The following is a 27,215-nucleotide window of genomic DNA, read 5'->3' as shown; positions in this document are numbered from 1 at the left end:
AGTAAAACTGCATCTCCACTAAAAAAAAAAAAAAAATACAAAAATTAGCTGGGCATGGTGGTGCACACCTGTAATCCCAGCTACTCAGGAGGCTGAGGCAGTAGGATTGTTTGAACCCGGGAGGAGGAGGCTACAGTAGCCAAGATCAGGCCACTGCACTCCAGCCTGGGTAACAGAGCAAGACTCCATCTCAAAAAAAAAAAAAAAAAAGTCACATTCTAAGATACACATGAGTGACGACTTCAATACACAAATTTGGGGGCAGGGGACATGATTCAACCCATAACAACGTCCCTGTTATGCACAGATTTATCTCAATCCATTTAGTAGATTCATGCAGTCTATTACATGTTTTTAATTCAATCACTTAACATTATAGTTTACAACCAATATAAAGCTTCACTTCAGTGCTCAAAGCCTACCCCTCCTTGCCTGCCTTATTTTTTCGCATTTCTGCAGCATTTCCATGTGCTGCAGTCATTCATCATCACTGCATATTTTTATAGATATTATGTTTTCTTTTCTATCTTCTCTAGTGAATATCATCATTCAATCTTATCTCTTTCTGATTCTTGATATTTGTTTTCCACCTCCTCCAATGTAAATGCCTGGTCCTGAAAATGTGTTCTTCCTCTTTGGTGTTAAAATACTTTCACAATTACAAGTGGCTTTCTTTATTTTAAATTTGCAATTATTGTTTTTAAAGGTTATTTTCCTTTTGTGATACTTATTATGATTTTTGTTATTCTTCTGCCTTATTTTGATGTGTTTAGACCATAGGGGGCATCTTACAATGTTAATCTTGTTAGCGTTTTCCTGAAAGTTCTTCTCTTATGAAATATTCAGACCAAAATAGTCTCTTTCATGCTACAGAAGTAAGGACTCCTAGGACTCCATTCAAAACAACTCTCAAACCATTTAAGGAAGTACAAAGCAAGGAGAGTGAAAGGGAAAAGAATTAAATTACTTATACCTACTACATGCTAGAAACTTGATTTCATAATCTTAAATGTGCAATCCTACAAACTAGGCTAAATTATTTATCTCATTTTACAGATGAGTAAATTGGAGATCACAGGGCTTAGTGACTTTCTGAAGTTTATATACATAGTCAATGATAAAGATCAACATCAAAATTAATGTGTATCACCCAAAACCCTGGCTTTTCCCCTTACTTCATATAAATGCTCATCTCTCCTTAAGTATATTTTTACCTACTTTGAGTTTCCCTGAGCCTCTCTGAATAAATGGAATGGTAAGAACACAAGTCAGGTGCCAATATAATCACAACAAAACAGTGTTTTGGCTCCATGCACCTCTCTCTCTAGCCCTCCTCTCTCAACAACAGTTTAAAATAGCAGTGTTCAGGCATTCATTGGAAATTTACTGCAATTTATCACTTGCTATAATGAGTGAACTAGCAGGTATCTGAAAGTTCGGTTCAATAGCACATATTGAGCACTTTCTGCATGCCCGACACCACACAGATTGCTTAGAATTCATGGATGAATAATATGCTTATCTGCTGTTGAAAACCTCATGGGTTGGGAATGGAGTAGGGAGGGGAGATTGCACTGCACATTAAACACATTTTGGGGGTGTCTGTCATGCTGTTGTTTCTTTCTCAAAGAGCCTGCCTCAGCGCAAATCTCTACTGATTAGGGGAGACCACCTGTGTACATCATCACCACCATATTCCCTCCCATCACTCCCACCCCACAGTTGGGTCAGGGCAGACATGTGACTATAGCTGATTGGCAATCCATGGGACCTCAGAAAAAGGTGAGGTGGGCCAGTCAGATTTCTCTGCCAAAAATATATAATCAGGCCTATGAGAAGCAATTCAGGTAGTAGCGTGTAAAAGAAGCTAGTAAGTGAAGAGACTATGCACTCAAGTCATTGAAGGAGAGCTAATTCCTGCTGCCGAGTTCCCGGAAGTTGACCAGGTTCTTACGACTCTTCCTGTCACCTGTTGTTCTACTGCCTGTTTTCTAGAGATGCTGCTGTGTTGCCCCAGCATCCTTAAAAATAAACACCACTTTAAAAGAAGACATTTATGTGACCAACAAATGTATGAATAAAAGCTCAACATCACTGATCACTAGAGAAATGCAAATCAAAACCACAATGAGATACCATCTCATGCCAGTCAGAACGGTGATTAACAAGTCAAGAAACAATAGATGCTCGCGAGGATGTGGAGAAATAGGAACACTTTTACATTATTGGTGGGAATGTAAATTAGTTCAACCATTGTGGAAGATAGTATGGCGATAGTAAAGAAATACCATTTGACCAAGCAATCCCATTACTGGGTATACACCCAAAGGAATATAAATCATTCTACTATAAAGATACATGCATGTGTATGTTCACTGCAGCACTGTTTACAATAGCAAAGTCGTGGAACCAACCCGAATGCCCAATGATAGACTGGATAAAGAAAATGTGACACATATACACCATGGTATACTATGCACTCACAAAAAGGAATGAGATCATGCCCTTTGCAGGTACACAGATGAAGCTGGAAGCCATCATCCTCAGCAAATCAACACAGGAAGAGAAAACCAAACACCGCATGTTCTCACTCAGAAGTGGGAGTTGAACAATGAAAACCGTGGACACAGGGTGGGGAACAATACATAGCAGGGCCTTTCGGGGGAAAGGGGGGTGAGGGGAGGAAACTTACAGAATGGGTCAATAGGTGCAGCAAACCATCATGGTATACATATACCTATGTAACAAACTTGCACATTCCACACATGTATCCCGAAACTTAAAGTAAAACAAACAAAAATACCACTTTTAATATGGCCTAGTTAGATTGATTTCTGCCACTTGGAAGTATACAAGCTCCAACTAAGGCAAAAATGTAATATAATGTGACAAAAGACATATCAACAGGGTTCCATGTCGGTGCCAAGAAAAAAACTCCTGACCCCTTCAATAGAATGACTCCTTAACCATGTCCTATAAATCTACTAGCAAGCACACAGAAATGGAGGCAGGAACATGGGGCCAAAGGTCAGCACAAGGTCAAGGAGGAACAATACCAGTGGTTACCTAAACTCGGACTAACTATTAAACCCAATAATCAAAAAGTCACATATCTAGAAATTCAGTCAAAAACTGATTGCCTACCATGAACCAGCATGTTAATACAAATGGGTAGAGTCCTTGCACTAAAGAAGTCACAGTCCAGTGTCAATAGCTTTGCTCCCAACACAAAGACTTATTTATGAGAAGTCAACATCTATTTACTAGGCCTGGGGGCATGGTGTTTTGTGACAAGAGCAGCGTTTTATTTATTTCGGGGTTTTTACACTTATCTATATCTCATGAAAAGATTATACTAATGGCTAATACTGACATAGTGCTTTACATACGCCAGACACTTTTCTAAGCACTTTACAAACACTAGCTCATGTAATCCTCAAAACTCTATAAGGTAGGCCTTATTATTATCCCTGTTTCACAGATGAGCAAACTGAGACACAAGAAACTGGTAAGTTACTTTCCCCAGTTACACAGCTGGTAAGTAGCAGAACTGGGACACAAACTCAGAAAACTAAAGATCCACAACTTCAGCCACTACTTCATGCTGCTTTTAATAGTAATAAAGAAAAGAAAGGGCCAGGAACGGTGGCTCATCCCTATAATCACAGTGCTTTAGGAGGCCAAGGGAGGAGGATTACTTGGGGCCAGGAGTTCGAGACCAGCCTGGGCAACAAAGCAATACCCCGTCGCCTCAAAAAATGAAAAAAGTAGCCAGGCATGGTGGCAACCTTATAGCTCAAGCTACTCAGGTGACTGAGGCAGGAGGATCACTTGAGCCCAGGAGTCTGAGGCAGCAGTGAGCAATGATCACATAATTGCACTCCAGCCCGGGTGACATAGACCAAACCTGTCACTAGAAAAGAAAAAAAAAGAACTATTATATTAATAAAGAAAATAGAAAAGAAATTAAAATTACCCACATTTTCATACTTTCTTCATCTTATTATGTTTCTTTGTAGAACTTGACCGTAAGTATAGAAAGTTGATCACTAAATGATACTATTTTGTGTCTTCTTTAACAGTGCCTAAAACATATCCTAATATGCTGCTCTTCATAATCATCATTTTAATGGGGGCATAATATTACATCAATTTGTTGTACCATAGTTCAACCATTCCCCTACCATCCAAATTCCTAGTTGTTCCACTTTTCCAATTTTTGGCCATTATAAATAATGGTGAAATGAATATATTAGTGCATATACCTTCTTTCTTTTCTTCTCTTGAATTATTTCCTTAGGATAAATTCCCAGAGGTGAGATTCCTGGTACAAACATCCACGGGCAGGTTTTTGATTCCCAATGTATAGTCAGACTCCTTTCCAAAAACCAGCAATGGAAGGTTCCAAATTTATAAATGAACCCATTTCACCACAATTTCATGAGAACTGAGTATTATAGCTATGCTTTTTTTTGGAGATGCAGTTTCACTCTTATTGCCCAGGCTGGAGTGCAATGGTGCGATCTCAGCTCACAGCAACCTCCGCCTCCTGGGTTCAAGCCATTCTCCTGCCTCAACCTCCGGAGTAGATGGGATTACAGGCATGCGCCACCACACTCAGCTAATTTTGTATTTTTAGTAGAGATGGGGTTTCTCCACGTTGGTCAGGCTGGTCTCGAACTCCAGACCTCAGGTGATCTGCCCACCTCGGCCTCCCAAAGTGCTGGGATTACAGGCGTGAGCCACCACACCCGGCCTATCTATGCTTTTTAATGTTTACTCATTTAGTAAGTGTAAGTTATTTTCTTAATTTATATTTTACTTGTATTGCTTACAGATAAGGTTAATATTTTTCTAGTTATTTACTTACTAAGGTTCTTAATGAAAAAATTGTACATAAGTTTTGCCCAATTATCTATTGAGAATGTCATGTTTTCTACCAGTTTGAATGCCTTTAAGAAAGTCAATAATCCTTTCCTGTCATACTCGGTGTGCATTTCCTCAATCTGTTTTTGGTGGGTAGGGTCGGGGGGTGCTTTCCAAAGTTCTAGAAAACAAGCCACGGAGCTCCTGCTCAGAGACACCTGGCCTCGGCTCTGAGTCTGGCTTCTCCCCATAGATGAGTCTGTGACCTTGAGGAGGCTGAGTTCGGCTCAAGAACAGGAGAGCTTGATGATTGTAAACACCTCCTTAAATTTAAGTGAATCCATGTTTGTGTGACTCATCCTTGGACGGTGATTTAAGCCCTGAGCATAAACAGGCTTGAGGTCTAGCACCACCTGATCTCCTCGGATCTGGAGGAACACCATGAGGGCAGTGCCCACTGCAGCAGCCCGACACCCTTACCAAACTGGAAATCCCCAAGACAGAAGACAGCTGTTGGAATCCACATCTGCTCCTGCTCTATGTGACCTCCCCACTCCAATAAAACCCTGCATCCCTGGCTAAATAAACTAGGAACATCAACTAATCCTACCATGGAATGTGTGTCTGTGGTATTCCTGCCAACGCAAACTCACAGTCACCCTCCTCCCCGTCGTCCTCTTCTTCATTTTATTTAAGTTATGTTGTCTTCACTATACATGTTTCACTATTTATTTGTGTTAGGCAGGAACCTAGACCCAACATGGTGGTATCACCCGATATGGCAGGTCCTTTGTTAGGACTTCCCACCCTTCACTTCCTGCTAAGACTTTTAGCGCGCGAAAAAAGCCCGCGCCCGCGAAAAAAGCCCGCGCCCGCCAAAAGCCCCCCGCTCTGCGCAAACTCCTGGACATGTCATTCCTCAGAAATCGAAACCTAACTCAGGAAACCTAAACCTACAGACTCCGCCTACCTCGCCCTGTAAAAGGCCCCTGATACCGGCCCCGCGCACGACCTCCTCGGCCCTCCTCCTAGAGGACCGGTGAACGTCGCCCGCGAGCGCAGTAAAGCCTACCTCTGTTCTCATCTGCCTGGTGTCTTCTTGCTCAGCTCCCCATTACATTACAATTTGTTTGCTTGGTGAAACAGAGTTTTGTTCTGTCCCCCAGGCTGAAGTGCAGTGGTGTGATCTCAGCTCACTGCAACCTCCAACTCCTGGGCTCAAGGGATTCTCCTGCCTCAGCCTCCTGAGTAGCTGGGACCACAAGTGCACACCACCAGCTGGGCTAAAATACATATATATATGTATATATATATTTTAGAGATGGGTTTTTATCATGTTGCCCAAGCTGGTCTCAAACTCCTGGATTAGAGCATTCCGCCCGCCTTAGTCTCCCAAAGTGCTGGGATTACAGGTGTGAGCCACTGCATCTGGCCTGTTTCACCATTTAAATATAGATAAATCTTTCATGTTTTCCCTTGTACTTCCTTTTATCCCTTAACACACTAGAAACATTCACTTTTTCCAAGGAACGCAAGTACGCCCAATTTTACATTATCCCAAAGCTTATATTATTTTTTTTAACTATTGATTTCATGTGGGACGCAGGTTGTTACAGAATTACGTGATACAGATCTAAAAGAGTTTGCTGTGTTTCTAAACACTGTGGGAAACTGGTTATGAAATGAGCATTCCTTTCCCTATCATTCTGTAAGGACTACTATATCACACATTCAATTCATAAATATAATTGTATCTATTTCTGGGGCTTTCTGTCCTATTTATGTATACTTCGAGCTATGCATCCAGAGATGTAGTTTTAATTTTGTTTCCAACATGATTTATATCTGGGACTGACTCTACCTCATCACTTTTCTTCTTCAGGAATACTGAGGGTATCCTATTTTTTTCCAACACATTTTAGAATGATTTTGTCAAAAAAAGACTAGTAATTTCTTTTCTTAAATTTATAAATTGTAAATTTTTACAATGTGGTTTCTTCCATTCAGAAAACATTTGTCTATTCATTCGAGCCTCAATTTATCTCCAATGAAATCTGTAGTTCTCTTTATGTAGGTCACAGTCATCCCTAATGAAGCTTATTCCCGCATATTTTATATCTTTGTCACTACAGTGAATGAGATCTTTTCATTATATTCTCTAGTTGCTTACTGCTGATATACCAAAATCTCTGTTTCATACAGTGGATGTGAAAAAGTCCTTTGGAGAATATTCCTGTGTCTTCTGCAAAACTATTGTGGAAACACTGTTCGGGATGTCATCGCAAGTCTCTTTAAGCAAAAAATTCCTTCCAGAGGTCAGAAAAAAAGGAATTTTTTTTTTCTGAGATAAACTTAACCCAGTGACAAGGGTTCTCTGTTTAGTTATTTGCCTTAGCAGCCAAGATATTAAAAGCCTAAGTTCCTCTTTAACTGCAAAAAGGAATTATACCTAGATATCTGGCACACATATTTTTCTGTTCCTTTTCATTGGTTTTGGTTTTACTCATATTTTTAATTGTCTTATTTTAATTCTGCAGTCTTCCTCAAATTGTCTTTGGAAGTAGGCAGTTAGCCTTAGAAGGTTATGTGCCTTAATATGCACATTCAGAAGTAATTAAGCTATATGATAATTGAATAGTATTGTTCATCTGTTCTTAATTATATATGCTAAAAAAGGAGTAATCAACCTTTTTCCTTCAGGACACATTGTAAATCTACCCCCTTTGTAGCTCACTCAAGAAAGCATTATAGAACATGGGAGTGATCCTGCATGGTCAAATTGAATTTTAATTTATTTTTTAAAATAAGCATTTTTCATAAACCATGGTACTTCTAATATTTTTAATAATAAATCACTTACATCTTTATACTAGTCAATGTGTAGCAAACAGCATGTCATCAAGACACACCAGGACATAAATGAGGGAAGAACAGTGAGAAAATGATCTGGGAAAAGTTCCTTGAAAAGGTAAAGTTGTGCACAGTGCCTGAATTACTGCTTCTAAAGTCTTCACCATACCCCTCAAGGAAAAGTAACCACTCCTTATTCTGAATTCTAATGGCCCTTTATAATTAAACCATTTCCTCCAAAAAGGTTGATACAGTTTGGATATCTGTCCCCTCCAAATCTCATGTTGAAATGTGATCCCCTGTGTTCAAGGTGGGGCCTGGAGGGAGGTGTCTGGGTCACGGGAATGGGTCCCTCATGAAGGGCTTGGTGTCCTCCGCATGGTCACGAGTGAGTCTCGCTCTGTTCGTTTACAAGAGAGCTGGTTGTTTAAAGGAACTTGGCACCTCCTCCTCTTTCTCTTGCTCCCTCTCTTGCCATGTGATGTGCCTGCTCCCCCTTTGCCTTCTGCTATAATTGTAAGCTTCCTGAGGTCTCACCAGAAGCCAAGCAGAAGCTAGTGCCATGCTTACATAACCAGCAGAACTGTGAGCCAAATAAACTTCTCTTCTTTAAAATTACCCAGCCTCACATATTCCTTTAGAGCAACACAAAATGGACTAATTCAGAAGCCTCTCCCACTCCAGCTATGCTCTGCCTCTGTGCTTTCAGCTCTGTGCCCACACCACAGCACATCCCTCACTGCATACTGGAGGCTGCCCATTATAAGTTCATTGAGAAAAAAGACAATATCTGATTCACCTTTTTATTTCCAATACCCAGCCCAGTACCCAGCACTTCCAACCTGCTCACATCAGAGCTTAGATAGTGGTTCACATTGCCCAGGATATGCTATATTACTGAACACTAGATGTCAGGACTTAATAAACAACTGACTGAGGTGCACAGCTCACCATCTGCACCTTCGTATCCCAACTATCTTGGGCCACTTTTGGATCTTCATTTCTAGGCCTTTCCTTCATCCCCTTTGACTTCCCTGATACCTCAAAGTCACTAACACCACTGCAACTTGTACTTTCTCTAACACTTCTCCAGAACAGAACAAATGGGTATCAGATTCTGATACATGTATGTAGCTTTCTAAATGTGGAGAGAATCAAGCTTTAGACAAAACGCAGGCCAATCTGTGAATGAGTTCCCTTGCATACATAAGGAATGCATAACCTTTTGGAAACTGTAATAATTATCCTCTAATGCATCCTTCTTCCAGCCCATCTCATCAAAACCACAAGTGGTTTCAAATAGTCGAATCCATTTTTATGAATGTGAGTTGCCTCCTCAAGAAACCTCTATTTCCCAGAAACCTATCCACTCACACACTGACATACGATCTGCTGAGTCATAGTTGGTTTCCAGACACTAGGGCCCAGCTCATATCCAATAGTCAGGCTCTATTCCCTGTGAGGTCATCAGTCTACTGGAAAATCTCATGTATCTGACAATGCTTGTGACAAAACTGTCCTTCACCAAAGATTAAAATTTAAAAATGCCTTTAGATAGCCAACTTTACAAATACTGTCCATGCTTCTGCTTACTCCCCGATAAAGAATGAATGCTGAACAAAATTTAACCATTTCTTGTTAACTATGATAGAGTTAAATATAAACATAGATATAATATAAATAAAGATCCAGATGATACAGAGATAGATAGAGATAGAGATAGAGATAGGAGTGGGTGTCACAGATGTAACCTTTCATGGAATGCTGCCCTGTGACCTCCTTACTGTCCTGGAGTTCCCATGCACCTGATGGGATACTGAAAGATGAGGAGCTTTTTGTCCTTCTCTACAGAGCAGGATTCAGGTTCTTCTAATACTTTCTTTAACTTCCTGTGGCTACTTCTTTTCTATCTTTCTTATTTTGTATTTTCTGCTCTCTTCTCTGCCCTTTATCCCTTTCCTTCCCACAGTCCTGCCATACTGAACAGCTTAGAAGTCTGACTCGCAGAGGAAAGAATAATTAGATTCCCACAGTCTTCTAGAGCACATGTCATATCACTGTTACCCTTCACCCCTGGGGCTAGCACTGTGGACCTCCTGATCTACAGCACCAGGAGGTCCAACTCTACATTCCTCTCCAACTCTACTTTTATCATCATTTTTGACATCAATATTCTCATGGATAACCCATCCAACACCTTGTCCCGACCATTCTCCCAGTTTCTTAGCTCCAACGATCACTCACTGCCCCATCTCAGGCAGCCATTTATAGAGACCATACAAGGAATAGTCTCCACTCCAGCATCTCAATTTCAAACACCCTTTTCTTTGACCATTATCTCCTATAGTCCAGCACACTTATACCAACTCTCCAGCACTCCTACTTCTACAACCTCCATACTATCATCAACCTTAATATACAATATTGACCCTACCACTTTTCTTATTATCTATCTCCCACCCTCATATCCTCGCTTATCTCCCAACCAGCCTAAATGACATGATCTGGCGCTAAAATGCTCCCTTGCAAATATCCATAACTCCCTTGCTACTCAATGGGTAAAACTCCAGTGCTGGTTAAACCCAATTGTGTAATTTTTCTTCTACCCAAACAGTTAAATGTTACTGAAGAAAATTACAGAACCATTCTAACTGGACTGATTTCAAATGTATAATCACAGATCTCAAAACAGAACTCAATACTGCCAGACAACTTACTTCCCTAGGAAATGTGTTTTCCCAACTTCTAAGATAATTATTCACATCTCTGCTCTTCTCAAATTTCCGACATTCCTTCCCTTTCCTCAGGACTCTCAGCTAATGACCTTGCTTTGTACTTCACAGAAAAAAGAGATGCAATCAGATTAGAACTATCTCATCTTTCAACTATCAATTCCACCAACCATCCCGTATCTGTACTCAAATACACCGCCTTCATTTTGTTTAAAAAGGGAAGAAGATAGATACTTCCTGTGCTCTGTGATCAGACTGTCTCTTATCTTCTTAAAAATATCACCCTACTTTGTTTTTTCGTTTTTGTTAGTGTTCATATCTGGCTCAGGGTCTCTCACAAGGCTGCTGTCTGTAAAGAGCTGACTGGGGCCGAAGGATCCTTTTCCAAGCTCACTCACACTGCTGTTGGAAGGAGGTTTCAACTTCTTGCCAAGTAGGTTTCTCTATAGTGCTGCTGAGAACACAGTTTCCCCCAGAGTAAGTGGAGAGACAGACAGCAAGAGATAGACAGAGAACATGTACACCAAAGCAAAAGCCACAGTCCTTTTATAACCTAAACTCAGAAGGGGCATCTCATCTCCTCTTTGGTTGTGCTCTATTCATTAGAATCAAGTCACTAAAGCCAATACTGGGCATGAAGGGATGCATGAAGCTTCACCTCTTGAAGGAAAGAGTATCAAAGAATTTACTGGATGTATTAATACTTTAACAACTACTATTATTTAAGAGTTTAAAGTAATTCCAAATTTCATATTGAATCAAAAATAATTTCCTCAGTCTAGCATATTTTCAGAGCCCTCTATATATAGCTCTACAACCAACCCAATATCACCCCATCACTTCAGTCAATACAAACTCTTTATTGCCTGCCTTGTTCATTCATGCAAACGCCTTCTTCAGCACTTTTATAAATCTGATTACAATACCAGGAATTAACTTAAATGTTGTGATGTAAATATTTCCAAGTCATTTTGTCCATGACTTACATAACTATGATTTCATTCTTTGCAAGCCAGGACCAAGTCTTCTATTCAATTTGTATTCTTCACAGGGCCTCGTATTGCGCTATATACAAGCATGAATGAACCAATCAATCTAGTTAGCAATAGAAAGAAAATAATTTCAAAATTAAACAGTATTATATCTGTCTTGCCAACCATTCAATGTTTTATAACATTACCTATTTTATTTTTATTTTATTTTTGAGACAGAATCTCACTCTGTCACCCAGGCTGGAGTGCAGTGGCGCAATTTCAGCTCACTGTAACTTCCGCCTCCCAGGCTCAAGTGATTATCCTGGCTCAGCCTCCAAGTAGCTGGGACTACAGGCGCCCACCACCATGCCTGGATAATTTTTGTATTTTTAGTAGAGACAGGGTTTCACCATGTTGGCCAGGCTGGTCTCAAACTCCTGACCTCAAGTGATCCGCCCGCCTCAGCCTCCCAAAGTACTGGGATTACAAGCGTAAGCCACCGTACCTGGCCTATAACATAACTTAAATTATAAGGAATTATCTGTGTCAGGTTTTGCTGGGTTTCACAGCTGTAAACCCTTCCCTTCTCTCCCTCCCTTCTCCCACTTCCATGTCCTTCCACAGCTTAGAACCATTTGACTTGGAGACTTGATCCCACTCCAATCTCTCAAACCAATCCACGATCCTCATAATGGGTGTGAGAGCATAAATTATTCTGATCCTATGTCTAGTCTCAATTCGACTTTGCACCTGTACTCTGATCACTGGCTTCTGCACTTTTCTTTTTTCTTTTTTTTTTTCTTCTTTTTTTTTCCCCCCACCTTTGTGACTTTGGTTAATTACATTATTTGTCCTGGGCAAATAATTACATTATTTGTCCTGTACATTATTGTGTTCTTTCCAATCTTGATAACTGTTTTAAGGATACCCAGGATTTGTTTTAGTCAAGTACAGTAAGACAAGCAGACAAAGAAACAACCATCATGAAGGAAGAAGGATTTCATGCTCCCTGGGAGATGCCTGGAAATAAGAGGCAAGCCACACCATACCAGGACACAAAGGGAAGCATAGGGTCAGTCTGGAAGCAGAGGGAGAGGCGAAAACATGGCCAAGAGTCTTTATTGTGGTTTCCAAGGAAAGAAACCAGTGAGACAGGGTAAGCAGGTTTAGGACTGGCCAGTTTGAATCATTTCAGCAGGCCCTGGGGCAGTTGTCTGGTGTGGGCTCTAGATTGGTTGGTTTGCATATGAAAAGTATGCTGGAAGGTGAGTCATTTACTAACTCAAGGAATTAGTTAACCCTAGGAAAGGCAGTCCCTTCAGAGTCAGCAAGGCCCCAGATGTCAAAGCGTGAAAATCACAATGTGAATCTTAGGGTTTTCTATCAGCTTACTGACATTCCTCCAAGACTTACCCCAGCCCAGGAGTTCCATGTATTCTAGATCTCCAGCCATGGAAATCTGTCATATCCTGGAGTTGATCAGTACAAGGCTTCACATATGAAAACCAGCTCATTAAGAAGCAAAAATTATTCTGCCAGTAGATCTTATTGCAATGCAAACTTTAGATTCTGGAAGATTTTCTTTTCTATTCTAAAGTAACTTCTCGCTTTCTTTGTAATTAACTGCAAAAACAAGTACGTATAGAACAATTCAACAGTTTTCTCAAATCAGAAATTTTCTTCATTTTCTTGAATGAAGAAAAATTACATTCTCAGGTCACTTTCAGGACATATTAACCTGTAGCTATAATTTATCTCTATTATATACAGTCATGAACACAAAATTTAAATTTTCTCAAAAGGGCAAAGCAATGGAACAACAACAACAACAACAACAACTTTCAAACCTTGATCTATGCCAAATCCCTAGGAGGAAAAAAGGTTTCCTGATGGTCTAAGGGAAAGATTGATGCACTTAGATAAGTCATTTATGTTATAGAATGTCCTGTTTTAAAAGGAACTGCTCATTACTCTAACAAGTTGTTGAGCTAAATGTGTATTTTGAATATTTTCAACTTCATCTTTGTCATTCCAGTGTTTTGAAATGCTCTATAAAAGCTGAATTACATATTCATTGCATTTTCAAAATCCAACTCTCATTCCTTTTCCATTTTATATCAAAAGCCTTCTTACGTCAATATAAATTTAAATTTGTATAGCACAGTACTGTAAAATTTACGAAGTGCCTTCATAGTCATGTTCTCACCCCACAACTCCAAAACACAAGATATAGGGCACACATTCTTATCCAAGTTGTCTAATAAATTAATAAATTTATTTATGCTTGCTTCATTCTTCCATTTATTCAGTCAACATTTGTTTGACAGCCATTATGTACCAGGCACTACTCTAGGCACTGATGATGCAGAGGAGACCACAAACTCACCATGCTCAGGAAACTGATATGTTGGCAGGAAGTGATATAATAAATAAGTGAACGAGTAAGGGAGGAAGCCCAGATTCAAACCCTGGTTGCCTCATTACAAATTTACAGCTCTTTTTTAGATACCACTCTGCCTAATTATCCAGTGCACAAGTTCTCTTTGCCATGAATTTGGTAGTTTGATTTCTTCTCGGACTCATCTCTCTTTAGGTTTCATAAAGGTCTCAGATTTTTCCTAAACTCTGAAGTAACTCTGTTATCAACTGTCAAAACATTATTTAATAACCATCATTTTCGGGGCACTACCGTAAAGGGTTAGGGAAAACCAGCCCCTCCACCCCGCTTCTCAAAAAAGAGAATCATGGATTTTAAAATTAGTTTTAAAAAGAAAACACATATATGCCAAGAAAAAACACATACCGATAAAATGTTAAAGTACAAATTAATATCCTGCAAGAGTATACTCACTGAATTATTAGCAGTTGTCCGCCTACACAGTGTTTCCATAGGACTGCATTTCAAATTACTCCCTTTGCCTGTTTTCAATCTCACACCGCTCACTAGTAAGTTAACTTGTTCCATGTATCATTAGTAATTCATGACTTGCTTGCGAAAGTGCAGGGACAGCACTACTACAGACCTAATACAATGAATATCTTACTAGGAAGAAATTAACAAATGAATTGTTGCCGATCAATAGGTGTTGAAGAGAAAATTACAATGATAGTAAAGCCTAAATAATTTATACACAATATTGATTTTTTCATTACATTAATTATTCTTTATAGCACACATAAGGAACTTGGAGAATAAAACCTTCAAAGCAAAGAAATTATCTGCAGTGGTATTTTAGGCCTAAGTCTGAATTTAAAAGACAAAGAATGGTCCATGAGAGTTCACAATTTGTTTTTCTTTTCTTTTCTTTTCTTTTTTTTTTTTTTTTTGAGACAGTCTCATTCTGTCACCCAGGCTGGAGTGCAGTGGCCCAATATTGGCTCACTGCAACCTCTGCCTCCTGGGTTCAAGCGATTCTCCTGCCTCAGCCTCTCAAGTAACTGGGACTACAGGCCCCCACCACCACGCCCTGCTAGCAAATATTTTTAAAGAATGCACCCGATAATAAATTGGACACTTCCAATGTACATAGGTTCCTTCATGTTGTGAGAAGTTTTTAGACACAAGTACTTTTGACATTATTCAATAAAAGTAGTGACAGAAATGTTTATTCATAGAAATATTACAAATAGAAATATCCATTAGTCCACCTCTTTTGTCGAATACACAGAAGGCACAATAAGGAACTCAAGGAAGCTGTGTGGGGAAAAAAAACACCTTCTCTGATACCTCTCCTGGATTTTTAAATTCACTGGACTTAAATTCAGACCAACAGAGTGCACGTTCCTTAGAACTAATAACTTTCATAGCCAGTAGAAAACAATTCCTCACGCAATTTTTTTATGGCCTCAGAGACAAAGACCTGAAAATGATCCTTTTGTTGACAGGCCATCGATGACTCTAGCTATGTCATAAAATGGTGTATGTGCACGTGCAAGCAAGAGAAAGAGAGAAAGAGAGAGAGGAGAGAAAAGACAGCTATGTGTAAGGAGGTACAATGACAGAGAGGATTCAGGTTGGTATATTCTCCATGGATGACATTGTTCCCAGCAACTCAAAATCCCCTCCTCTGGAAGGCAGACATGAACGTGACATATATGTACCAATCTCAATAGATATACTACCTACAAACAGGGTATTGGATATGGATTTCGTCATCTATAAATATCTATGTTGAATAGTGTTTTGCTGATGGCATTTTGACTCTCAGAATTCAACCAGTGAATTGGGGGTTCCTGTGTCAAGTTTTGTCAGATACCAATTTTCTGTAAATATTTTTAGGATCTAATATAGAAGCTCTTCATAATATTTTGCACCAAAAGGTACATGCATGTGTACTTTCAACATACCACATTCCCCGAAAATAAATATGGAAATACTGCTTCAAAAGTCCTTTAAAATTAAAACTAAAAATATGAGGATAGTTTCAAACATGACACAGTGTATTTCTTCCCTCACCTATTAGCTTCAGAGACTTAAAGCTCACAAATATTACTCTAGAGAATTTTAATGCTCTTAGAAGAAAATCTAAGCGGCAGAAAGGGTCTCATCTCGAAAAGGTTTTTGCAAACTACCGTCAGTTTTGCAAACTACTTGTCATGTCTTAACTAATATTGTTATATAACTTCAAATTCATAAAATGTGTGTTGTCTACTGTGCATCATAATATAGATACAACTGGCCAAATCTGTCACAATTATCAGATGATTCTGGGGTACCAAGATGACAAACACCCAAATTAGCATTATTTTTAATACTCAGCGAAAAGTCACTTTGTCTGTGGTAACTGTTCCTTTGGAGAGCGGCCCTTTGCTGCACTCATCATTCCTTAGATGGAGATAATGGTCCATGCAGAAAACATGCAGTATAGGTACTAAAATATGGGGTATCTATTCTTGGTCTCATTTGTAGAACACAACCAGGGCATCCAAAAACTGAATTAGAAGAAATTTCCAACTATTTTTAGACACTGTGCAAGTTAGTCTCCATTTTCATCCCTCCCATCACTGGACCCCAAATCCATTTTCCATCTTTCTCTGACTTGCTGAAGGCCACAGATGCATCAGCAAGATCTCTTGCCCTTTAGCTTCTAAGTGGATTCACTGTGTGGAAGACAATAGGAGGAAACGGACAGGTGGGAGGAGAAAGCGCTGCCACTCCTTTCTCTTGGCCTCTGCTCTATAGCTCTAGAAGTGGCTGCTTTCTGCAAACTCCTCCTCTCCAGAAGTTTCTCCTTCTGCTCACCCCTACTACTGAAACTGGGGCTCCTATCAACCTCCAGCAGGCAAAGAATACTGATAACACAGTTCTCTCCTCTTGCCTCTTCACATCCAATGGGGTTAACAGTTTCCTCTTGTTACTGGTTGCAAGGTACCTTGAGGTCCAATATTGGTTTTCCTATCCCTGTTCCTACCTCTCAAACTAGTTCCTTTGAAATCCCGAAGTGTGCCTCTGCTTGCTGCCAGGACCTGGAAAGCTACCAATACTTTAAAACAGCAGCATGATTCAGAAAAAGAATGTATAAGTAGATAAATATACATTAGTAGCACTTATATACACTCACCCTCCAAATCAGATAGCCTTCTGGATAGTGGATTACTTCCCATAACTGCACTAATGAGACAAACCATTGCATACCAGATTAATTTCTGTCTTCTACGTTCAATATTACCTTCTTTCTGATTCAGATATTTTAGGATTTCATTCTTTACCTTGACTATTTTTGTTCTTCTTCTCTCCCTCCTTTGTACCATTCTTTCAATTTACACTTTACATGATCACTGTCTGTTATCTCTTTCTTGGCATGTCACCTTGTTCTTTACTATATCATGGGGCTCTCACCTTCAGATTTACAGACACACATTAAGTTACACATGTCTGTCTTTAAAACCACATTTGCTCTTCTTTCTAAGTCTATGTTTTCACATTTGAAGTAAACTCATAAAATCCTCCATGTTCCTAGAGTCCACAAAATACAGATGCCATCTCTCAGGTTTACACTTAAATATCCAGAGCCTTTAATTATTTGGAAGAAATACTCTGTAAATCTAATAAATAAATACCAAGGACATCGAGATGATTAGCATTTATACCCTTTGATGTTTATAAAGAAACTAGAAAGCAGGAGCAAACATAAATACACAATTTCAAATGTAAAGTTCTGAAAACAAATGACACAGTACTTACCAATAAAAGCATGGTAAGATATTAATAATAGGAATGAACTACAAATATTTATGTGCCCACAGGCAACTAATTCAATTTCACTGCAGGATTGCTTCATGCATGAATTTAATTGTATATGTTTAAACATTTTTATTGCTGTTTCATTAATTTCCCATAAAAAATAAAACTATATGCTGGGGGGAAAAAAGACTGCAAGTTTCCATTCTTGGACTGAGTGCCCAGTGAATATCCACAGCATCCTAAGAATTAACATTGACTTTATAATTTATGGCTTCTCTTTTTGCATCACAGCTTGAAAATTCATTTTTACACTATTCAGGAGGAGAAGTTCCAAATTCAAAAAAGATGGTACAGGTTTAACTATCATTTTATTTTTACACAAAAACAACATATATGTGGTGGGGTGTGGTGGCTCACACCTGTAATCCCAGCACTTTGGGAGGCCAAGACGGGCGGATCACCTGAGGTCAGGAGGTCAAGACTAGCCTGGCCAACATAGTGAAAACCTGTCTCCACTAAAAATACAAAAACTAGCCAGGCGTGGTGGTAGGGGCCTTTAATCCCAGCTACTGGGGAGGCTGAGGCAGGAGAATTGTTTGGACCTGGGAGGTGGAGGTTGCAGTGAGCCGAGATCTTGCCACTGCACTCCAGCCTGGGTGACAGAGCAAGACTTGGTCTCAAAAACAACAACAATAACAACAAACATATATGCATGTGATGAGTCTCAGGAGAAAATAATAATAGCTAACTCTTTCATGATTTCCTTACTATGTGTCAGGCTTTGTCCTAAGCTCACCATGAGATAGTGCTCTTCTTACTGACAGTTTCCAGAGAAGGAAACTGAAGTGCAGAGCAGATAATTGACTTAACCCAGGGCCACATGAGAGAATGTGACTGAATCAGATTAAAATCCAGGTAGTTTGACTTCAGAGTCCATGCTTTCATTTTATTTTATTTTATTTTATTTTATTTTATGTTATTTTATTTTAATTAATTTATTTTTAGAGATTGGGTTTCACTTTGTTGCCCAAGCTGGCCTCGAACTCCTGGGCTCAAGAGACCCACCTACTTCTGACCTCCCAAAGTGCTGGGACTACAGTTGTGAGCCACTATGCCTGGCTCCATGTCTTTAAACATTACCCCAATTACATCACAAATCAAGCACTTGCATGATTTTCAGTGGCTGATAGATTTGTCATTGTTTTCCTCCAATCTCTCTTGAAGTCTTTGTCCTAATTCATCATCTCTTTCTATTGTTCTCCAATATTACAATCTCCAACCACCATCACCTTCAGCCACCTGGCTTTGACCAGTAGTAATGTAGCATCTATATGAACCAGAGATTATATTAATAAATACCTCTCTCATCCTCTCACCCTACATCAGAGGTCACATCTCAGTTTAGGCTGATTGTTTTTCTAAAGCACAAATGAATGATTACATTAACCTTTTCAAGAGTCAAATACATCTGTCAGTAAACAAATGAATTTCTGATGTGTGGCATACAGTCTAACAGGATAAACCTCCTCAAATAGTCCAATAAGTCCAATAGTCCAATAAGTCCAATAAGCTCTGGTCTCCATATTTACTTTTACTTCTATTCTAGAGAATCTGGCGAGTGGGCATCTTGCTAATTATGGAAGGCAACCACTAATAACTAGAATTTGCACCTGAAATAACAGAGTCATGATACAAAACTTTTGATAATTCTATCTTTTAACACAATCTTGTCAAGTTATGCTAATATGTTTTCAAGGTAATCTAAAAGCTGACATTTATTAAGAATCTTCTATAAATTAATCTCTGTGCTGGGCACTTTACATGTGTCTTACTGAGCAACTGTATTTGCCAGAGAAAGATAAAAACAAATAACACTGTCCAAGTTAGAAAATGTTTCCTATTCTTCCCAATACATGAATGCTCAGCTATAATGTAAACAAAGTTGTATTAGCTAATTAAAATCAACAGGGAATTCATAAATGATATCTACAATCTAACAAACTCAAAAACAAGATAAGTGATTACTACAAAATATTAATTTGGCCAATTAAAATCAACAGGGAATTTATAAATGATATCCACAATCTAACGAACTCAAAAACAAGGTAAGTGATTACTACAAAATATTAATTTGGATTTTCCATTTAATTGTTTTCATGCTGAACCTATTTCTTGGCCCAATAATTTACTTTATGACTCTTAAAATAACATTAGGATTTGCCAGTCTCAATTAAACTGTTTAGCTCATTATCAAGCATAAATAACTTTCAAATGCCATAAGCTTCTGATTGTCTTTAGTCAAAATGAGATGATAATAATTAGCTTTGGGGAATAATAATATAACAGTCTAAGATTAAGCAAATCTACATTGTTGGCAGCTAAATTGGCCTCACTTCTCTTATGAGAACATTTCAATTTCTCTAAAATCAACCCAATCAAAAATTCCAAGGTAACTATCAAGAAGAAAGCAGAAGCATAAATCATCTATTACCATTTACTACTTCCAATTCATGTCTTTACTACTTAAAAAACTGAAAGGGTTTAATTTAACCTCTTACTGATTTATAGCAAATGTTGTTGGTTTGAAGCAGAGCAATACTTTAGGAGACCCTATAATGAACAAATCAGTAGATATGGCCTACAGACAGAATAATCTCATATCTCTTTACTTTTACACTGCTCTTTAGTTTTACACTACAAAAACCTTATGGTAAAAATTAACCTTCTTGGCAGTTCAACAATTCTAATTAGAAGAGACATCAAACAGCTTATGCTTTAGAAAGCAGTTCAGGCCATGATAGTCTAGTCTTTGAAACAGAGCTCTGTAACCTCCTTATATATTTTAGCCTGCTGTCTAAAGGAAAAGCAATAACCAGATAATGTTTCAAAGTGGTTCTGGTTTTTGTGGCAAGTTGTGTTATATTTTCTCATCTTATCTTTTTATACTTATTATTAAGAAGCAGACGACCTAATACACAGGACCCATTTATTGCTTTTGGCCCTGAATGTGTAAAACAGTCTATACCATCAGACTTTACAAACAGTTTCCTTGGTAGAAATATTTACAAATGCTAGAGGACTAGTTCATTTATAATCCTTTTTTTTTTTTTTCCTATGCATAGCGTAGGAAAAAGGAGATACCCTGCACTCAGCTTAGATTAGAACTAACAAAACTTAAAATAAAGGCCATCCAGGCTAAGCCTTTCCCCAAGAAGAAATTCCTTTTACAACATCAGTAGTTAACCAGACATTCCTAGAGTTTTTACTGAGAGTGAGCACCAAAGAGTTCATGCTCTTTTTAGACAGTTATAAATTTTATTAAGTTCTTTCTTACTCTGAGTTGAAATCCTATCACTTCTTATCCTAGTTCTACCCTTTGGAGCAACACAGAACAAGTCTCCCTCACCTTCCACGTCTCATTTTTTTTTACTATTTGAAGGCAGCTTTTATGTCTCTCCTTATTTTTCTCAACTCAATATTAAATATTACACATTCTTTCAATTAATTCTCATATGACATGGTTTCCAGATGCTGCAAATAAATTCGAGTTGCAGGTTAACTTAAAATTTTTCCTAAGTGGAATACAAAAAAAAGAGAGAGAGAGATCTGAAGGTTCATTTATTTCTCACGTATTTGCATCTACAGTTTACATAGTTGGAGGGGTTGTCCAGAATCCAGTGGTCCATCCAGGAGCTGTATCTATGGTAGCTCCTCTTCTTCCTAATAACACACATACACACATACACACACACACACACACACACACACACACACCAGTCATATAAATGGTTCTGTGATACAAGGTGACTCAGATAACCTTCTCTCTCTCCCTGGCCACAATGATTGACTGAAAGAATAGTCACAAGTTCCAAGCTGGGCTAATCAGAGTCATTCCCAAAAATTTCAAACTGGAACTCAGAGAAGGCCTGCTTCCCTCTCAGCTTGTGGAGCTATGAGATATGAAAAGCATTTGCCCACCTTGTGGAATTGGCCAATTTGACAGAATGAGATCAATATGCAAAGGAGAATGGGAAGAAAGACCCCAAATCTCTAGGTCCAGTCATTCCTGAAACCACCTCTCCCCCACCTTCCTGTGGTGTGACTGGGTTAGCCAATAATTCCCCTCTGGCTGAAATAAGTTTGAGTTAGGTTTGTATAACTTGCAACACAGAAGGTCCTATTTAATATAACATCCACAGGGTTCAAACTATTCTAACAAAACTAACGGAGTGCAGGTCATAAAAGAGAAAAATTGCCATCCTCTCTTACAAAATGATGCAGATAGAATATCTTTCCATCATTATTTAAGAATGGGAGTGATACTCACTTACCAAAGATGAAGCCTAGGCTACACAGGGCTGCCAATGTTTACAACGCAATTCCCAGAACTATCGTAGTGCCCGGCACATAGTAAGTAGGTGCTTAAGGCACACTCCACTATACTTTCCATAGTAAACAGAAGATATATAGTAAGCAAAACATTGAATATAAATTATGAAAATGAAGACATGAATTCCCTCAAGAAACCTTAGGTATGTCATTTCACCTTTTTATGGTTACATTCCCCGTGAAAAATGTGGGACTAGATTCTCTCTTCAGTCCGTTTTAGCCATAAAATGCTATGATTCTATACATACTCAAGAATGCTAAAAAGGAGTCTTTTAAGGCTTTGGACATGCAGATAAATGGATATACAGTAATAAAGAAGGAAGCATAAAGAGAGTGAGAAAGAATAACCTGCCAAAAAAAAAAAAGTAACTGGGGGAAAAGCACCACAAAAATAACGGGAAAAAACCATCAGTGATATGATAAAAGAGGTCATTCCGATATGCCATCATCCTATTCCAACCAGTTTCTGTGGTCAGAAGTTATCTCTGTGCTGGATTCAAACCACCAGCCCAAGGTCCTGCCCCTTCATGGCCCACATAATCCATATGATGGCCCCTTCAGGTTTGCCACGTATTTCTCTTCAGAGTTGGCTTCCTTCTTCTGCCTTCAGTCCTAGATGTTCTCACCTCCTCTCTCACCATTCCAGATAGTTTTTTGTGTTACCAAAGGAATGTATATCCAATTATATTGTGTGCCCCTAACTTTGTTCCCACCTTCTCCCCTACAAAGACTGATGACCAAATGTCCATAATTTTCAACTTATTGTTTAAGTTTGCAACCTAGGATGCTTAGTACAAGTAATCATAAAATGGTATCTCTGTAAGGTGACTCATTTATACAGAGCTTCTCTAACAAATTGACCTCATGGTTTTTTAGGAAGAAGGCCTTGAATAGGGAACCTATTATTGCAATTAACAACTGATATTGCATTATTACTATATATCCACATAGTAAGTACAATATGCCAGCATATTATACTATGCATATATACTATGCTAAGCATTTTGCACGCATTGATTCATTTAGTTCTCACAACACCCCTATAATATAATGGCCATACTAATTATTATCTACACTTTAAAAGTGAAGAAACTGAGACTCAGAAAGAGTAACTTACTCCTGGGTACACGGCTAGTAAGTACAAGAGCCATACTTATCTGATTCCAGAATCCTTACTCTTACCCATTATGTGATCCATAAGGGCATTGATCTCTGAGTGAAATTGGGAGACGCTTTGCGGGAACCAAAAGCAGAAAGACTAGGGAACCGAAATCAACAAGATCTGCTTATCAATTTTGCTTAGAGTCAGCCCTATTTGAAGTAGAACCTTGTTTCCATTATGTACCAATAGATTATCTGCCATTTTGCATTGTGAAAATGTACCCTCCATTATCCAGGCTAATCTAGTTGACTGTAGAATGCTGTACACAGACATTACAATGACGGACAACTAATTCAATCTACTCTGCTAGAGAGATGCTACTGTTAACATCCTTTCAACTTTTTCCCTATAGCTTTTGATGCAGAGCACTTCACATATGCCACAACTATTCCCTCCTACAGTATCTAGAGCAAGGAAGTAATTGAGAATTACTGGGAAGAGAGAGAGGGTGGGAAGGAAAAGAAAGAAGGATTATAAAATGAGGTAAAAACAAGATACTACCAAAAATGTGTTTTTTAAGAAAGAAAAGGAAACCAGAACAGGGTGACTAATTGTCTGCTAACTTGTGATTCAGGGAGAAATGAATGTTTATGCTCCATTACTAAACAAAGAAAATAATTTGATCATACACTAGAAATTATATGTTTAAACAGTCAGGGTAGAGTTTTCCTATGTCACAGAATAAAGAGATATTAAGTATTTCCTATAGAAGTGAGACCTTACTGCTTGTCACCTATTCAGGGTCTGTAGTAGCATTATTCATCACTAAGCAAAAATCTAATTATTTTTAGATTCCACATCCTCCTCTAAGTCCTCTAAAATTTTCATCTATTTACTAAGACTTTTAAGTACATGGGACAAAAATAATCCAGCCCCTACTGAAGAGTAATCAGACTTTTCTATGTGATAATCAGTAAGACTCCAGTTTTAGTGAAATGGAAGCTGGGAAGCAGTCTAGCAAACTCTTTGGGGTCAATCAGGAATTAACCTAAACGGAGTACAAGGTTGGATGAAATGTAGCAGAAGTTGTGTCTCACTGTAGCAGAAGTTGTGTCTCACTGAAGTAATCATGTTATGTGTTAGGAGGTTTGGAAGTAATACTTAACTGAAAAACTGTTTTAAGCTAAAAGAGAGTGGCAGGATCTAAAGTAATACACTATTAAAAATATTTAAAAGCAAAGGATCTGTAAAATATACTAAGTGAAGACCCTAATGCCCTCATTCCAAATGCAGTCTCTTATTCTAACCAATGTGCATGAAACAGGAAAAGGAGCAGGGAGGAGGGAAAGTATTTGAAAAATTGCCAGAGTAAAAAATCCCATAATGAAATTTCGCTCATTCTTGGAGAAATGAAGTAGAATTAGATGCTTCAGTGGTGGTGAATTCCAGAATCTGGGTAGCTTCCAGTAAATGAAGCTTTTCTATAACGTCAAATGCAAAAGCTATCTGTGCTATCAACATAATGAGCTTGAGCTTTTAAATTCCTATTTCCTCATACCAAATTGTTTGAAACCTTTAAGATAAAAACTTCAATGAACTAGTGTTCCAAGCTTTTAATATTTTCGTCCTTGAGCAAGCATGTCAGATTAATCTTCGAATTGCAATGGGCAAAAAGAACCTTCAACCAAATTCTTAAGCCCATGTTTCTCTCAAAGCATGTTAATAATGTAAGCAGTTTCATTGGCTATTAAGATTTTTAACTTTCCTAATTCTCCACTGTATTACTGTTTTTTAAGGCTAGGAGGCAGGGGATCAAGAATGTCATTCCATCCTGAAAACAAGGGATGTTATTTTATCTTTATACTCACTTAGCACTTAGTACACTGTCAGGCACCCTGTAGGCATTTAATAGGTACTTTTGGAATAAGTTGATGTAATGGCCTAGGAAGAGCATGGAAATCTTTCTGAGGACAGGTGAGTCCAAATCCTGGCACTGCTGGGCAACAAAGACCATCTCCAGAATTAGAGTTATCTATCGAGGTAAAGCAGAAATTTGCACGTGTATCTTCAAAGTGTCACCAAGAGGATTGACTGTTTCCTGAGCTGCCACCCAAAAGGCACTTATAGAGGGATCATATTCGTCTCCAGCTTCACCATACCTGGAAAACTCCTGCCTTGCCTCTCTACTCCCCCTTCTTTTCCTGGGTTTGGGTTTGCACTCCCAAAACTTAAGTTCACAATTTTGCAAGGCTGGTCTAACCCAGACCGCGATCCCCTCCCCATTTCAGGGCGTTTTTCCAGCGTCCACTGGGAGGGAGGCCAGGCTGTGCTATAGGCACCAGGCAGGATCCACACGGTGGCTCCGCACACCTTAGAGGGTGAAGGCAGAGGGGTGGCGGGAAGCGGTGGGGACTGGGGGAAGAACGAGTTCAGGACCTGGGCACTATCCAGACGTCTCTCATCCCTCCCCAAAGCCACGGCGCCAACCGCCCAAGACGCCAGGAAACCATCAGCAGGGGCAGGGAGCGCGGGGTCGCTCTGGGTCAGGACTGAAGAAGAGGGACTGGGTGGGGGTGGGAGGGGAAGAACTGAGACGGGGCAGGGGACAGTACCTGGTGTGGCTGTGGTTGCGGGGACAGTCCTTCTTCTCCATGATGGCCGGCACGCAGTTGGTGAGCTCCGTCCAGTCGGCGTGCAGCCCGCAGCTCCAGCCGGTGGAGAAGCGGGAGAAGAGCCACGTCTCCTTCTTGCCAGGCCGGTGGCAGGTGCACTTCTTCTGGCCGGCTTTGCAGCTACAAGGCTGCTCCAGCCGGATGTTCTTCACCAGGTGCCGTCCGAACGTGGTGCCCCCGGTCTTCTGGATGTGGAGGAACACGATCACGTCGCGCCCTTTGATGTTGAAATCCACAAAGCGGGTCAGGTCCTTCAGGGTGAAGTTGAAGCGCGGCACGAACCGGGGCAGGGAGCCGTTCTCCGGGGCCTCGGGGTCCGGCTCGTCTTCCTCCTCCTCCTCCTCCTCCTCCCCTCGGTCTCCGGGCTCCTCGTCCTCCTCCTCTGGCGCTGCGGCCCCCCGAGGCCCCTCGGGGGGCCCCCGGGGCGGCGGGGGCAGCTGGGGCCGCCGCTTCCACTCCTCGGGCGGCGCCTGAGCCCGGCGGGCGGGACCCGGGACGGCGGGCGGGCCGGCCTCCCCCGCGCGGGGCTGCTCCCCGAAGTTGGTGCAGGAGCTGGTGCAGGAGGGGGACACGTACTGGTACATGATGACCACGAAGAGGAGAGTGAGCACCGGCGTCAGCAGCCACTTGTTGAACCTTTCATCCATGGTCCCGCTCTCAGGCCGTCAGGCGAAGCGGCGGCGGCGGCGGCGGCGGCGGCAGGGCGGACGGGCGCCCGCTCGGAAGTTTCGGGGACTCCGGGGCGCGGCTCGGAGCCCGCCGTTCCTCCATGCCCCTGACGCCGAGGCGTGCGGCTGGCTGGCGGCCCCGCGGCCCTTGGGGCTGGCGGAGCCGGGGCCTGCGAGACGGGCGGGGGAGGCGGGCGCCGGCGCGCTCGGCTGCTGCTGCGGCGTGGGGCGCCCTGCGCTCCCGGGGGCGCCCGGGCCAGCCCGCTCCCTGCTCCCGCCCCGGCGCGGCGCTCTCAGGCGACGCGCGGCATCCCGCCGGCGGCTTGCGGGCGCTCAGGCGCTGAGGAGCGCGGTTCGGGTCCTGGACCTGCAGCGCGCAGCCGGGGAGCCGGGGAGCTGCGGCCGCGAGCGCTGGAGCTGCATGAGGCTCGCCAGGGCGCCGGCCAAGGGCGAAGGCGCGGCCCGGTCCCGCCGCCCCGGCCGGCTGCGGCACCGCGCCCGGCACGCGCGCCCGGCGCCTTTGCCTGCAGGTCGCGGGGCTCTGGAGCCGCGAGGGCTGAGGGCGCTCGCCGCAAGTTTGCAGAGCGGCCCCCGCAGCGCAGCGGCAGCGGGCGAGGCGCCTCTGCTGAGACGCCTCTCCCGGCGAGTCGCACTGCCGCTCCGGGCTGTCCGCCCAGGCGCAGGCACGCAGACACACTCGCACACACAGGCTGGCACCGCCACAACCCGCCAGCCGGTGTGACAGGAGCCCTGCTACCCGCAGCAAAAACCTGCCCTA

General features: G+C 40.9%; 1 protein-coding gene across 1 annotated transcript in view; it reads right to left on the bottom strand.

Moving 5' to 3' along the window:
* HS6ST3 (heparan sulfate 6-O-sulfotransferase 3) overlaps positions 1–26,434 on the bottom strand; it is a 707,292-nt gene extending 680,858 nt beyond the window's left edge. The window contains exon 1 of the mRNA XM_025364789.1: positions 25,710–26,434. Coding sequence (XP_025220574.1) covers positions 25,710–26,416 — 707 coding nt within the window. The 5' untranslated portion in view covers positions 26,417–26,434. The remainder of the gene's footprint in view (positions 1–25,709) is intronic.
* Between the last annotated feature and the right edge of the window lie 781 nt (positions 26,435–27,215).

This window comes from Theropithecus gelada, chromosome 17, assembly GCF_003255815.1.
Source record: "Theropithecus gelada isolate Dixy chromosome 17, Tgel_1.0, whole genome shotgun sequence".
Lineage (NCBI taxonomy): Eukaryota > Metazoa > Chordata > Mammalia > Primates > Cercopithecidae > Theropithecus > Theropithecus gelada.
This window is presented reverse-complemented; position numbering and strand designations above follow the sequence as displayed.